The 14,760-nt window shown below is 42.5% G+C and overlaps 1 protein-coding gene across 1 annotated transcript in view; it reads left to right on the top strand.

Moving 5' to 3' along the window:
• The window catches only part of LOC137334275 (metabotropic glutamate receptor 7-like), a 453,062-nt gene that overhangs the window by 283,531 nt on the left and 154,771 nt on the right, over positions 1-14,760 (top strand). The window contains exon 7 of the mRNA XM_067998936.1: positions 11,802-12,737. Coding sequence (XP_067855037.1) covers positions 11,802-12,737 — 936 coding nt within the window. The remainder of the gene's footprint in view (positions 1-11,801; positions 12,738-14,760) is intronic.

Here is a 14,760-nt window from a genome sequence, read left to right on the forward strand (position 1 = left end):
CTCCAAGTCCTCCACCATCAACGTATCCACCAGTATTAACTGGACCAGACATAGCAACATCATGGCTACAAGAGCGTAGCATTTGGTCCAGGACTCCCAACGCCAGCATTGGGCAGGTGATGCGGCCATTCTGCCAACTTTGCAACCATTTCGGGTAGAAGTTGAGTTTCCCCTCCCCAGTGTGTCACAACATCAAAAATAAATGGGACCAACACATTTCACCTGAGAACAAGGAATGAATCATTAAATATTGACCATCGACAAGTGTGAGACACAGAGAATTCAAATTAGTGTTGGATTCTTTTGTGAGATCTAAAAGCCAGACTCAATTGAATGAAAAATCACCTTGAAGTCTATGAAGTGGCTGATCTTACCTTCTGCAGGGTAAGGCCGATCTCTGCTCCTTTTCGGGGGAAACTGCTGGAGTTTTTTTTCAGGTGTGAATTGTAAACCCTGCACCATTTTTGATTCAGATATATAGCAGTGTGTCTAACAATAGCCGAGGAACAAACTGTTTTTTCCTGATAATGAATCTTGCCATTCTTCAGAAGATAAGTGATTCAATTTCACTCTTATCACTACTTGAAAGCAGCGTACACATCTACCACGGTTCTTCTACCTCTACTGGGTATCAAATGGAATTTTTTCTTATGGAAGTTAGAATTGAAGTAGCACAGCATTCAGAGTCCTTCAACCTGGCGGCTGTGTTGAAAAGTGGACTGTTTGTTTTCCATTGAGAAAACTAGGTGAAAGGCCAAGGCCCCCAGTGCAAAGGCTGGAGAGGGTAGTTGCGAGTATGAGACGAATCAAGAGGTAATGATTAGGTGACACTAAGCTTGGGTTTTAAAAGCCTGTGGATAATAGGAAGAAGCAAGGACTGAGGGAGATAAGAAGCTCCACAGATTTGAAGTCTGAGGACGTACGCGCCAACCAGCAGCATTTAATGCTGAAAATCAAAGTTTTGGAGGTCTGGTGAACGTTGATACAAATCAGCACAACCGCCCCCCCCCCCCTGCTCTCCCCCATCCTGCTTCACCTGAGTCCGGTGGCATAAAGCACTGGACAAGTCCCATATGCTCCTCTTTGCCCCACTAATAAATCCATTAGGAAATTCAGTAGAAACTTATTTACCCGGAAAGTGGTGAGAATGTGGAACTCGCTACCACAAATCATAGCATCATAGAAAGGTTACAGCACGTAAGGAGGCCATTCGGCCCATTGAGTCTGTGCCAGCTCTATGCAAGAGCAATCCATCTAGTCCCACTCCCCCGAGCTATCACCGTAGCCCTGCAAATTTTTTCCCTTCAAGTACTTATCCAGTTCCCTTTTGAAAGCCATGATTGAATCTGCCTCCATTACCCCCTCGGGCAGTGCATTCCAATTGTAACCATTCGCTGTGTAAAAACGTTTTTCCTCATGTCATCTTTTGCTAATCACCATTAATCTATGTCCTCTGGTTATTGACCCTTCCACTAATGGGAACAGTTTCTCTCTATCTATTCTGTCTAGACCCTGCTTGATTTTGAATACCTCTATCAAATCTCCTCTAAACCTTCTCTGTTCCAAGGAGAACAATGCCAGCTTCTCCAGTCTATTCACATAACTGAAGTCCATCATCCCTGGAATCATTCTAGTAAATCTTTTCTGCACTCTCTCTAAGGCCTTCTCATCTTTCCTAAAGTTCGATGTCCAGAACTGGACACAATACTCCAGTTGTGGTCGAACCAGTGTTTTATAAAGGTTCATCATGACTTCCCTGCTTTTGTACTCTATGCCTCTACCTATAAAGCCTGGGATCCCATATGTTTTCTTAATTGCTTTCTCAACCTGCCCTGACACTTTCAACGATTTGTGCACATATACCCCCAGATCTCTGTTCCTGTACCCCTTTAGAATTGAGCCGTCTAGTTTATATTGCCTCTCCTCCCATGCCTACTGAAATGTATCACTTTGCATTTTTTTGGGTTAAATTTCATCTGCCACGTGTCCACCCATTTCACCAGCCTGTCTACACCCTCTTGAGGTCTATCACTGTCCTCCTCACTGTTCACTACACTTCCAAGTTTTGTATCATCTGCAAATTTGGAAATTGTGCCCTGTACACCCAAGTCCAAGTCATTAATGTAAACCAAGAAAAGCAGTGGTCCTAGTACCAACCCTTGGGGAACACCATTGTACACCACCCTCCAGTCTGAAAAACAACCGTTCACCACTACTCTCTGCTTCCTGTTACTTAGTCAAATTTGTACCCATGCTGCTACTGCCCCCTTTATTCCATGGGCTTCAATCGTGATGATAAGCCTATTATGCAGCACTTCATCAAACACCTTTTGCAAGTCAATATACACCACATCAACCGCATTGCCTTCATCTATCCTCTCTGTTACCTCATCAAAAAACTCTATCAAGTTAGTTAAACACAATTTGGCTTTAAGAAATCCGTGCTGGCTTTCCCTAATCAATCGACACTTGTCCAAGTGACCGCTAATTCTGTCCTGGATTATTGTTTCTAAAAGTTTCCCCACCACCGACATTAAACTGACTGGCCTGTAGTTGCTGGGTTTATCTTTGCGCCCTTTTTTGATCAAGGGTGTAACATTTGCAGTTCTCCAGTCCTCTGGCACCACCCCCGCCATCTAAGGATGTTTAGAAGATTATGGCCAGTACCTCCACAATTTCCACCCTTACTTCCCTCAGCAAACTAGGATGCATCCCATCTGGACTGGGTGACTTATCTACTGCTAGTCTTTCTAGTACCTCTTTATCAATTTTTAGCCAATCCAGTATCTCAACTACATCTTCCTTTACTGAGACTGTGGCAGCATCTTCTTCGTTGGTAAAGACAGATGCAAAGTACACATTTAGTACCTCGCCCATGCCCTCTGCCTTCATGAGTAGATCTCCTTTTGGTCCCAAGTCGGCCCCACCCCTCCTCTTACTACCAGTTTACAGTTTACATGCTTATAAGAAGACTTTTGTATTCCCTTTTATGTTTGCTGCCAGTCTATTATCATACTCTCTCTTTGCCCCTCTTATTTCCTTTTTCACTTGCCCTCTGAACTTTCTATATTCAGCCTGGTTCTCACATGTGTTATCAACCTGACATTTGTCATACGCCCCTTTTTTCTGCTTCATCTTAGTCCCTATCTCTTTTATCATCCACGGAGCTCGGCCTTTAGTTGCCCTACCTTTCTGCCTCGTGGAAATGTACCTAGACAGTACCTGGACCATCTCCTCTTTAAAGGCCGCTCACTGTTTAATTACAGTTTTGCCTGCCAATCTTTGATTCCAGTTTATCCGGGCCAGATCTGTTCTTATCCCACTGAAATTGGTCCTCTGCCAATTGAATATTTTTAATTTAGAGTGGTCAGTGTCCTTTTCCATAGCTATTCTAAACCTTATGATACTATGATCTCTGTTCCCTAAATGTTCCCCCACTGACACTTGCTCCACTTGGCCCACCTCATTTCCCAGAATCAAGTCCAGCAATGCCTCCTTCCTCGTTGGGCCGGAAACATACTGATCAAGAAAGTTATCCTGAACACATTTCAAAAATTCCTCCCCCTCTTTGCCCCTTATATTATTACTATCCCAGTCTATATTAGGACAGTTGAAGTCCCCCGTTATCACAGCTCTATGGCTTTTGCGCCTCTCTGTAATTTCCCTGCAAATTTGCTCCTCTATCTCCTTCCCACTAGTTGGTGGCCTATAGAATACACCCAGTAGTGTAATGGCACCTCTTTTGTTTCTTAGCTCTAACCAAATAGATTCTGTCCTTCACCTCTCCAGGACATCCTCTCTCTCCAGCACTGCAATACTCTCCTTAATCAATACTGCCACCCACACCTTTTTTTCCTTCCCCATCTTTCCTGAACACCTTGTATCCAGGAATATTTAGTACCCAATCCTGCCCTTTTTTGAGCCAGGTCTCCGTTATCACCACAACGTCATATTCCCATGTGGCTATTTACAGCTGCAGCTCACCAACCTTGTTTACCACGCTTTGTGCATTTACACACATGCACTGTAAACCTATGTTAGGCTTTCTTGTACTCTCTTTTAGTCTGGTCCCATCTACTACCGTACCATTTCTTGCTCTAGTCTCTAGTGCTATCTTTCTCCCCCGATCCTTTGTGCATCTTCTTTCTTCTTTCCATTGCTACATCCTGGTGTCCACCCCCCTGCCAAATTAGTTTCAACCCCCCCACCCCCCCCCCCACACAGCACTAGCGAACCTCCCCGCGAAGACATTGGCCCCAACTCTTGAGATGCAACCCCACCGGCCTGTACAGGTCCCACCTCCCCCAGAACTGGTCCCAATTCCCCAGGAATCTGAAGCCCTCCCTCCTGCACCATCCCTCCAGGCACACATTCATCTGCTCTGTCCTCCTATTTCTATACTCGCTAGCGTGTGGCACTGGGAGTAATCCAGAGATTACTACCTTTGAAGTCCTGCTTCTTAATCTCTTTCCTAACTCCTTAAAATCTGCTTGCAGGATTTCATCCATCTTTCTACCTATGTCATTGGTACCGATATGGACCTCGACCTCTGGTTGTTCACCCTCCCCCTCCACAATGTTCTGCAGCCGCTCAATGACATCCTTGGCCCTGGCACCAGGGAGGCAACATGCCATCCTGGAATCACGTCTGCTGCCGCAGAAAGGCCTGTCTGTTCTCCTAAATATTGAATCCCCTATAACTATTGCTCTCCTGACCTTTCCCCTCCCCCCACCCCGTACAGCTGAGCCACCCATGGTGCTATGATCTTGGCTCTGGCTGCACTCCGCAGAGGGACCCTCTCCCCCACCATACCAGTTAGAGAGTGAGATGCCCTCAGAGGGCTCCTGCACTACCTGCCTGGTCCTCCTTGTCTGTTTGGCGGTCACCCAATCCCTCTCTGCCTGCACTCTCTTAAGCTGCATGGTGACTATCTCCTGAAACATGCTTTCCACGTAGCTCTCAGCCTCGCGGATGCACTGCAGTGACGCCAGCTGTTGCTCAAGCTCTGAAACCCGGAGCTCGAGCTCCTCTAGCTGATGACACTTCCTGCACCAGTGGTTGTCCAGGACACGGGAAGCATCCTGGAGTTCCCACATGGCACAGGATGTGCATTCGACAGGACTGAGCTGCCCTGCCTTGCCTCTATTTATTATATTATTAACTAAACTTAAAATAAATAAAATTAAAGACTTAAAAAGCACTCACCAGAAAAAGTAATAGTTGAGGCAAATAACATTGATGCATTTAAGGGGATGCTGGGTAAACACATGAGGGAGAAAGGAAAAGAAGGATATGCTGATAGGGTTAGATGAAAAGACATGGGAGGAGGCTCATGTGGAGCATAATCACCAACATAGACCAGTTGGGTCGAATGGACTGTTTCTGTGTTGTAAGTTCTATGTAATTCTATGTAATAAGTAACTGGAATGCTGGGAACCTGCAAGATGTATGCAGGGCTCATTTAAAGCCCCAGAAGATATGTACCAAATTAGCACTTCATGTCTGATGCACCACTCAAGCCTGTGGGCATCCCCATAACGTAACTGCAGCCATTAGTGACACTCCAGACGTTAAGAATCTATTTGGAATGGCTGCTTCTGGGGAGGTCATTTGGAGGAGGAGGGATAATTTTAATCCAAGATGACCCTTTCCTTTATATAAGAACACCCTGACCTTGCCTCTGCTATTCCTTTTGCTTCCACTTACCTATTCTGTGTCGCACGGTTCTTTCAAAAAAAGAATGGCGCGCCCTGAACAGCCAGCAGCTTTTCGATGGTTGCTGGCATCCATCATTCCAGCCTCCGACCCCTGTGGTTTTACCAGTATGCGATGCACTGTGCTTAAGGAATGCCACTCAAATATTTAAATAAGCTGATCTTGCATGATCGAGTGAGGTCAGCTCATTTGTTCAGAGGTGCGTGGAGCACTTGGTGAGTAACAGGAACTCATTATCAACCTCCAATGAGCCTGGAAAATATAATAGCAGAAATATATATTAGATTAAACTTTGACTTGAGAATGATGGGTTAAACACCTTCAATCGGAATGCATCAACACCCCATGTATCGTGTCACCTGCTGCAAAAACATTTTCTTTAAAACCAATTGTGAATGGAATTGTCTCCTGTTTACATTGCCAAGTTGGAGAAACTCAACAGGTCTCCTAGGGGTCTGGTTTTACCTGCAGATGCCTAGTACATAACAATTTATTTATATTTACCAATGTTTGCATCATGACATATATAAGCACCGCTATGAAATTATGGAAATTCCCAGAAGACTATGAGGAAAAACTCCCGTACAGATGCGAGATAGACCTTTTGCTCAACAATGGGTGCCAACACAGGATAAGAAACTACTTCTAAACCACAATAGATGCGTGCATTTTCATACCAGCTTAATTGCAGTATTTGAAATTGGTTGATGCTTAGATTAGCAAGTATCTATCTATCCATGAGATCAATGCTGTTTTACACCAGCATAAAATCAGACTATTACAACCTTCGAACAAGTAGTTTCTTTTCTCTGCTACTGGAAGGTAAGGGATGATTGCAGTCTTTGCACCAATCATTCCTTGTACCTCTTTGGGGCTGCTAGAGTGATCTCCATTCACACTGACACAAGTGGTATTTCTGTGGGTGTGCTCGGGGGTATAATGGGACACAGTCTGTGCAAAGAAACCTTGTCAAACCAACCATTTATGGAACAATCCTCCATCTGTACTATTCACAATATTAAAACGGCCTTCTGTGGGTCAAAGGTAAAGGTCAAGAGCATGATGAATATGGTGAAATACCAATCGCTGTTCATAGCGTCCCTTCACCTTTGACTTTCAGAGGCCAGTTAAAATTTATGATATTATGTTGTAAATAGGGGCAAACTTGTAACCTTTTAGATTTCTGACACCTGATTGTCTCAAAGATATGTTTCATTCATAGGGAGAAAAGCTCAACATGTACAACACAATCGAACTTTAGTTTACAACTTTATATGTTTCAATCATTAAAATCTAGTGGTCTGCTCCCAGACAAGATGGACGAGGTCGGCATTAAACAAAGCTCAAGTAACAGTGATCTGCATGAGACAATATTCCAATTGTTCAGTTTTAGACAGCAATCAACATTCAGTTATGGGCACATTGAGTTCATTAAGTGCTGCTTAACCACAGTGCAATTGTATTTTGGGTACTGAAAGGGCTACTTCAACATAATCTTGGCATTTCAACCTCATATAATGAGAGATTGCACTGGACAGCATTATACTCAGTTATTCATTTTGCTGTTGGTTTCACAGTGGCTTTTCAGTGCCAGCCTCAAGCCGATCACTCCCGCCCTGAAGTGTCTTGCTATCATGTCTATGCTCAGTCAATTTACTGATATAATGATTTTCCCTAACAAGGTTAACAATATTATAGAAAGCTTGTATAATGCTTTTCTTATATTACCAATCCCATGAGGATTATTTTCATTCGGTGTTCTTGCACGAATGGTTTTTGAACTTCTTTGCCTTTAAGTTAAAGTTAAGGAATTGGATATTACAGAAAGTTGAAAGCAAGCCTTTCATCTCTGCAACCTCCATTTGAACCCAGCCCACAGGATGAGATGAAAATGTTCCTTTTTAGCTGGACCTAAAGGTCCTGTATGAAATGTACTTGGGCAGTCTCAAGCTAGTTCTTATTACATATGGATCCACTAAACTCCTCAGTATTTGACACTCAGCAGCCAATTTTACTTAGAGGCCACAGGATAACTTATATGAGAATTTTTTTTAAAATCGCTTACGCTGGTGCTATTCTGAACTTTGGGCTGAGATCCATTGTCTAAGTGTTAGCCGTGGCTCAGTGGTAGCAGTCTCGCCTCTGAGTCAGAAGGTTGTGGGATTAAGTCCCACTTCAGTGATTTCAACACCATAATCTAGGCTGACACTTCAATGCAGTACTGGGGGAGTGCTGCACTGTCGGAAGTACCGTCTTAAATCGAAGCCTCTTCTGCCTTCTAAACGTAAAATGATCTCACGGTACTATTCAAAGAACAGCATGTGTCCCGGCCAACATTTATCCCTCAACTAACATCACTAAAAAGATTATCTGGCTATTATCTCATTGCTGCTTGTGGGACCTTGGTCTGCGCAAATTGGCTGCCGTGTTTCCTACATTACAACAGTGACTACGCCTCAAAAGTAATTAATTGGCTGTAAAGTACATTGGGATGCCCTGAATTGTTGAATGGTGCTATATAAATGCAAGTTCTTTCACTCTTTCTTTCTTTCTCTTTCTGAATACTAATATCTCTAATTTGACTACAAAATTCACCAAAAATGAAAAAAAAGTAATCTTGGAGGACATTCAGTGAGCTATATTTAGTGGGCTAAGTATCACAAATTCATCTATACAGCATCATATGGCACAAGCAAAGTTCCGTTATATCTCAAACAAGAGCATTACTGTAGTTAATCATTTTTGAATATGACTTTGGATGCAGAGAGTAATGTGGATTTAAAAATTGAGTTTCTTTGGCTTCAGGGCCAATGTACAAAAACTACCTGGAGGTATTTACTGATCCATGCCTTCCTTGGGTGGTGTTGCCAGTATTCCTAAATTAATGAGGTTAGAAAAGTACATGCTGTCTGAGTCAATCCCTTTTAAGATGTTAATGTATGCAAGTTTGTAGACTGGGAAAGTAGACTCATCTTTTAACCCTAATCTGACCCATCAAATGGACTACTGTTAACGTCTTATCTACTTGAGTGGTAAAAATGGTGCTTATCTTGATTGCCAAATTATTGGGTAGAATCCATTTTGATTTCCAACTGAGGCTGCTTCTATGTCAAAGAAAAGATAGACTGTAATTGAGCTGGAGCTATGGTCTATGAGCCACCAAGGAGGGACACCATGGAGTCTTGTCCTTGAAGCAGTTTATCAGAGACTAGATTCAAAAATGATTGAAATGAACTTCGAAAGATTCAACAACAAGCATACATTCCGTTGAGAAATAAAAACTCCATGGGAAAAGTGATCCACCCGTGGTTAACTAAAGAAGTTAAGGAGAGTATTAGATTGAAAGAAGAGGCCTATAATGTTACCAAGAAGAGTAATAAGCCTGGGGATTGGAAGAGTTTTAGAAACCAACAAAGGATGACCAAAAAATTGATAAAGGGAGAAAATAGAATATAAAAGTAAACTAGCAAGTATGTAAAAAAGAAGAGAGTAGCAAAAGTAAACGTTGGTCCCTAAGAGGCTGAGACAGGAGAAATTATCATGGGGAATAAGGAAATGGCAGATGCATTAAACAAATATTTTGTATCTGTCTTCACAGTAGAAGACCACAAAAAGCATACCAAAAATAGTGGGGAACCAAGGGGTAAATGAGAGTGAGGAACTTAAAACAATTAATATCACTGGAGAAAAAGTACTGGACAAATAAAGCATGCAAATCCCCTGGACCTGATGGCCTACATCCAAGGGATCTAAAAGAGGTGGCTACAGAGATAGTAGATGCATTGGTTCTGATCTTCCAAAATTCTCTAGACTCTGGAACGGACCCAGTGAACTGGAAGGCAACAAATGTTACCCCGCTATTCAAGAAGGAAGGGAGAGAGAATACAGGGAACTACAGGCCAGTTAGCCTGACACTGATCGTCGGGAAAATGCTGGAATCCATTAAGGAAGTGGTAACAGGGCACTTAGAAAATCATAATATGCTTAGGCAGAAGCAACATGGTTTTATGAAAGGGAAATCGTGTTTGACAAATTTATTAGAGTTTTTTGAGGATGTAACTAGCAGCGTAGATAAAGGGGAACCAGTGGATGTAGTATATTTGGATTTTCAAAAGGCATTCAATAAGATGCCACGTAAAAGGTTGTTACTCAAGGTAAGGGCTCATGGGGTTAGGGGTAATATATTAGCATGGATAGAGAATTGGTTAAAGGACGGAAAACAGAGAGTAGGGATAAAGGGGTCATTTCAGGTTGGCAGGTTGTAACTAGTGGGGTGCCGCAAGGATTTGCAATCTATATTAATGACTTAGATGAATGGACCGAGTGGAATGTATCTAAGTTTGCTGACGATACAAAGCTAGGTGGGAATTAAGCTGTGAGGAGGACACAAACAGTCTGCAAAAGGATATATACAGATTAAGTGAGTGGGCAGGAAGGTGGCAGATATCGCGTAATGTTGGGAAATGTGAGGTTATTCACTTTGATAGGAAGCATAGAAAACCAGAGTATTTTTTAAATGGTGAGAAACTGTTAAATGTTGGTGTTCAGAGAGACTTGGGTGTCCTCGTACAAGAAACACAAAAAGTTACAATGCAGGTACAGCAGGCAATTAGGAATGCAAATAGCATGTTGGCCTTTATTGCAAGGGGGTTGGAGTGCTTTACTTGGAGTACTGTGTACAGTACAGAGGGGGCTTGACAGATAGATGCTGAGAGTTTGTTTCCCCTAGCTAGAGAGTCTAGAACTGGGGGACATAGTCACAGGATAAGGGGTCGGCCATTCAAGACTGAGATGAGGAGGAATTTCTTCACACAGAGGGTTGTGAATCTTTGGAATTCTCTACCCCAGAGGGCTGTGGATGCTCAGTCGTTGTATATATTCAAGACTGAGATGGATAGATTTTTGGACTCTAGGGGAATCAAGGGATATGGGGATCGGGTGGGAAAGTGGAGTTGAGGTTGAAGATCAGCCATGATCTGATTGAATGGTGGAGCAGGCTCAAGGGGCCATATGGCCTACTCCTGCTCCTATTTCTTATGTTCTTATGTTCAATTAAACAAAAACAAAATACTCTATATGTTGGAAATCTTCCAATACTTGACTTAAACTGTTGGATAAACAATGATAAGTTTGAATCTTTAGAACAGAAAATGCTGGAAACACTCAGCAGGTATACAGCATTTTCTGTTTGTTTTTAAGATTTCCAACATGCAGAGTATTTTGTATGCAAAATTAATAGTTTCCTTTGAATGAGTAGGATGAGTAGGATCACCATGTTCACCCTGGCAAAGAGTTTAAACACCAGCTCAACTGAGTTTAGAAATTAGGCGTAAGAAGGGAAGTCAGGTAAAATATTTTCACCCAGAAGATAATAAGAGTTATGAAAAAAGTTACCAGGTAAGGCAATTTAAGTGGACAGTAGATAAAGGTTCAAAAGATGTGTTTCTGGAAGTGAAGGCATTTGTTGGGTACGTGGGATTGATCTCTAAATAAAGGGCTGGGCTTGGTGGGCCTAATGGCAAGTTTCCTGTTTTCATAAGTTACTTGGGAGCAGAATCTTTGTAACAAAGAACCACACGACAAGCACATTGCAGTTTTGGAAGGACCCCATTGTTCACACTGGGTTCTAAATCTGTCGGGATTCATGGGGTTGGTTGATGGTTGCCAGAGCTTCAAAATCCAGCAAAGTTTGCTTCTGCTGAGTCCAAGCTTGCTTTACATTTTCAGATCGAGAGCTGGAAAGAAGTGGCAGGAGTGAAATTTGCACCTATGTTGAAGATGCATGATGTTTATGAAGGGTCTCAGAACCTTCATATCAGTCACTTGATATGTAAGATTGACATATCTGGGACAGCACTCTCTTTTTACCTTTCTTTTCCTTTGCGGTGGCGGGGTGAGAAGCGAGGGTTCCTCCTATTATTTCTCTTAAACCTCGGCCACAAGCAAATATTTACTGCAATGTCTGTTAGGCCGAGGGCAGCTAATCTGGTCACACCAGGTGAGGCTGGTTCATTAAAGACGTCTGGGTAGCATGAGTCCCAAATCATTGCAATGAGCTGAGTTTTTTTATGTCTGTCCTTCCACAGGTAGAAGATATGCGGTGGGCTGGAGGAAGTAGTGAGCTCCCTACCTCGGTCTGCAGCTTGCCATGCAAATCAGGAGAACGCAAAAAGATGGTGAAGGGTGTGCCTTGCTGCTGGCATTGTGAGCTCTGCGACGGGTATCAGTATCAACGAGATGAATTCAGCTGTTCCCTTTGCAGCTATGACATGAGGCCTAATGAGACCCGCACCGGCTGCAGCCAAATTCCAATTGTGAAGCTCGAGTGGCATTCACCGTGGGCCATTATCCCAGTGTTTCTTGCCATGCTTGGAATTATTGCCACTATTTTTGTGATAGCTACTTTTATACGGTACAACGACACACCAATTGTACGGGCAACTGGTCGGGAACTCAGTTACGTTCTTCTCACCGGGATATTCCTTTGTTACATCATCACCTTCTTAATGATAGCTAAACCTAACATAGGCGTATGCTCGTTCCGACGTATCTTCCTGGGGCTTGGCATGTGCATCAGCTACGCAGCTTTATTGACTAAGACGAACCGGATTTTTCGCATCTTTGAGCAGGGGAAGAAGTCCGTGACAGCGCCCAGGCTCATCAGCCCAACCTCCCAGCTGGCAATCACATCCAGCCTCATCTCAGTCCAGCTCCTTGGAGTCTTCATCTGGTTTGGGGTTGACCCACCAAACACCATCATAGACTATGATGAACAGAAGACCTCCAATCCCGAGCTTGCTAGAGGTGTCCTCAAATGCGACATTACAGATTTACAAATCATATGCTCCCTGGGATATAGCATCCTTCTAATGGTGACATGTACTGTTTATGCCATCAAGACAAGGGGCGTCCCAGAGAACTTCAATGAAGCTAAGCCTATAGGATTCACTATGTACACTACCTGTATAGTATGGCTTGCCTTCATTCCAATATTTTTTGGCACTGCTAAATCAGCAGAAAAGGTAGGTGGATTTTTTTAAATTATAAAGCAGTTCCTGTTTGCACTTGTAAGGTTGAATCAATTTAATATGTTTCTTAATCATATCATTTAATATTAGTTGTTCCAGTATTGGTCTACAAGATGGGTCTGGTAAGCCCTGGTGTCTGTCTCTGTGCCTTGGAGAGGCCTTCATCAGAAGCATTCTGGGAAAATCAGTAATAGTTATTAAACCCAGTGTCTTGTCTGCTTTGCTTTCCTCAGTGTGGAGAACTATAATGATGAGCACTGTTCTTATTTTATTCCTTCCATCTTCTTTCCCTGCTTATAACCTTACATCCTCCCAGAGCTGAGTATTCAAGGTCTGGGCTGTAGACTCCTCCATAAATACTATCAAAATTGCTCCATAATCTGTAAGCAGGATATGACATCAACTGTGATGAGCCATATGATGTCAGGCCCCCCCTCTCCCCAAGAGAAAATGGCACTTGCATTTACTGTGCTCTAATTCAGTGTCCTGACCAAGAACTCCAAAATCTCCTCAGTCTTTGAACTGAAGAATGCAGGTTTAAGCAGCAGGCAAAGGGTAGTAGAAATCTGGAATTCTCAGCCCCAAAAGGCTGTGGATGCTCAGACAATTGGAACTTTCAAAACTGAGATTGATGGATTTTTGTTAGGTAAGGGTGTCAAGGGATATGTGGCTAAGGCAGGTAAATGGAGTTTAGGTAGAGATTTTTCTAACTAGATAGCCTGAGGGTGAAGGATAGAATACCGGAGCCTGGTCTTCAGTTGTTTCCAAGCCTTTATTCACAGATATCCCATTACACACCCTCCTATAAATGGATACTAGAGAGGCCCCAATTGATACCCACCACCTGAATACAATTAACACTAATTGATACAAATGAAATGGATACAATTAACACAGATCAGCCATGATCTAATTGAATGGTGGTGCAGGTTCAAGGGGCTGAATGGCCTTCTCCTGCTCCTATGTTCCTCGACAGCATCGACATTCACATTGCAGGCTCAGTGAAATATTTGATTCTTGGTACTTGGCCTGATCCAATTCATTTATTCTTATAACATTTATTCTGTTGTGGCTAACAAATGAAACACATAGTGTAGATTTGAAGTGGTAGTTTGCCTGTATATGTTGGAGATGTCTTTTCCACTGTATTGGATTATGGTATTGGGAGCTGTGAAAATAACTGAGATGAATATGGGATAGTGTCAGTCTATTGTAGAAGTTATTTGAGTAAAGAAAACCATGATAAACCACTATTATCCCTATTGTTTGAGCAGGTGATGCTGGAATTTCACACCAGAAATAAAATGTTCTATTTCTTTAGTAGTGGGAGGAGAAATTTAAGTTTAAGGTTTTAAATGTTCCACAATGCATTTAATGGATTAAGTTGCTAACAGATTAATCAAATGCACTGCAGCCAATTATTTCATCTCACATCAGCTCTAGTGCAAAACACAGGTGTAAATTTCCCCTGATTCTTTTACAATGAACTTCATTGCTCAGAACTGATGGGTTCTGGTAAAGTGTCCTTGATGAGGTCATCTATCTAATGAGTCTTCTCTGCTGTAGATAAAGAGAACACAGTTTATCACAACAGGAAGCCAACAGTGTGATGACATGAATTTCTGAGGCTGGTTGCTATTTTTCCTAAGCTGGATTTCAGGAATCTTATCAAGGTGTAGGTGGTGACTGGACTGCCCAAATGAATGAACAGCTTTGTGGGATGTTCATAGAGTTCCCATATACATATGAATCCATGTATTCTACACTAAAAAGACAACCTAAGGGAAAATGCCTGTTGTTTGTAGTGAGGTTGAAAACACCTGTATGAAGAGTGCATTTACCAGTTTGCTACAAGTAGTAAACAAAGGAAATCTTCAACTTGGACTAATGCAAGAAAGGATATAAGGAAAGTGGTTAATGCACAAAGAGATGAGATATGTATGCAAATGGCCCACAAAGGAAGTGGCTCTCATAGATTACTGAGGTGCACGAGGCTCAACGAAGTGGACCTATTGTA

Source organism: Heptranchias perlo, chromosome 17, assembly GCF_035084215.1.
Source record: "Heptranchias perlo isolate sHepPer1 chromosome 17, sHepPer1.hap1, whole genome shotgun sequence".
Classification (NCBI taxonomy): domain Eukaryota; kingdom Metazoa; phylum Chordata; class Chondrichthyes; order Hexanchiformes; family Hexanchidae; genus Heptranchias; species Heptranchias perlo.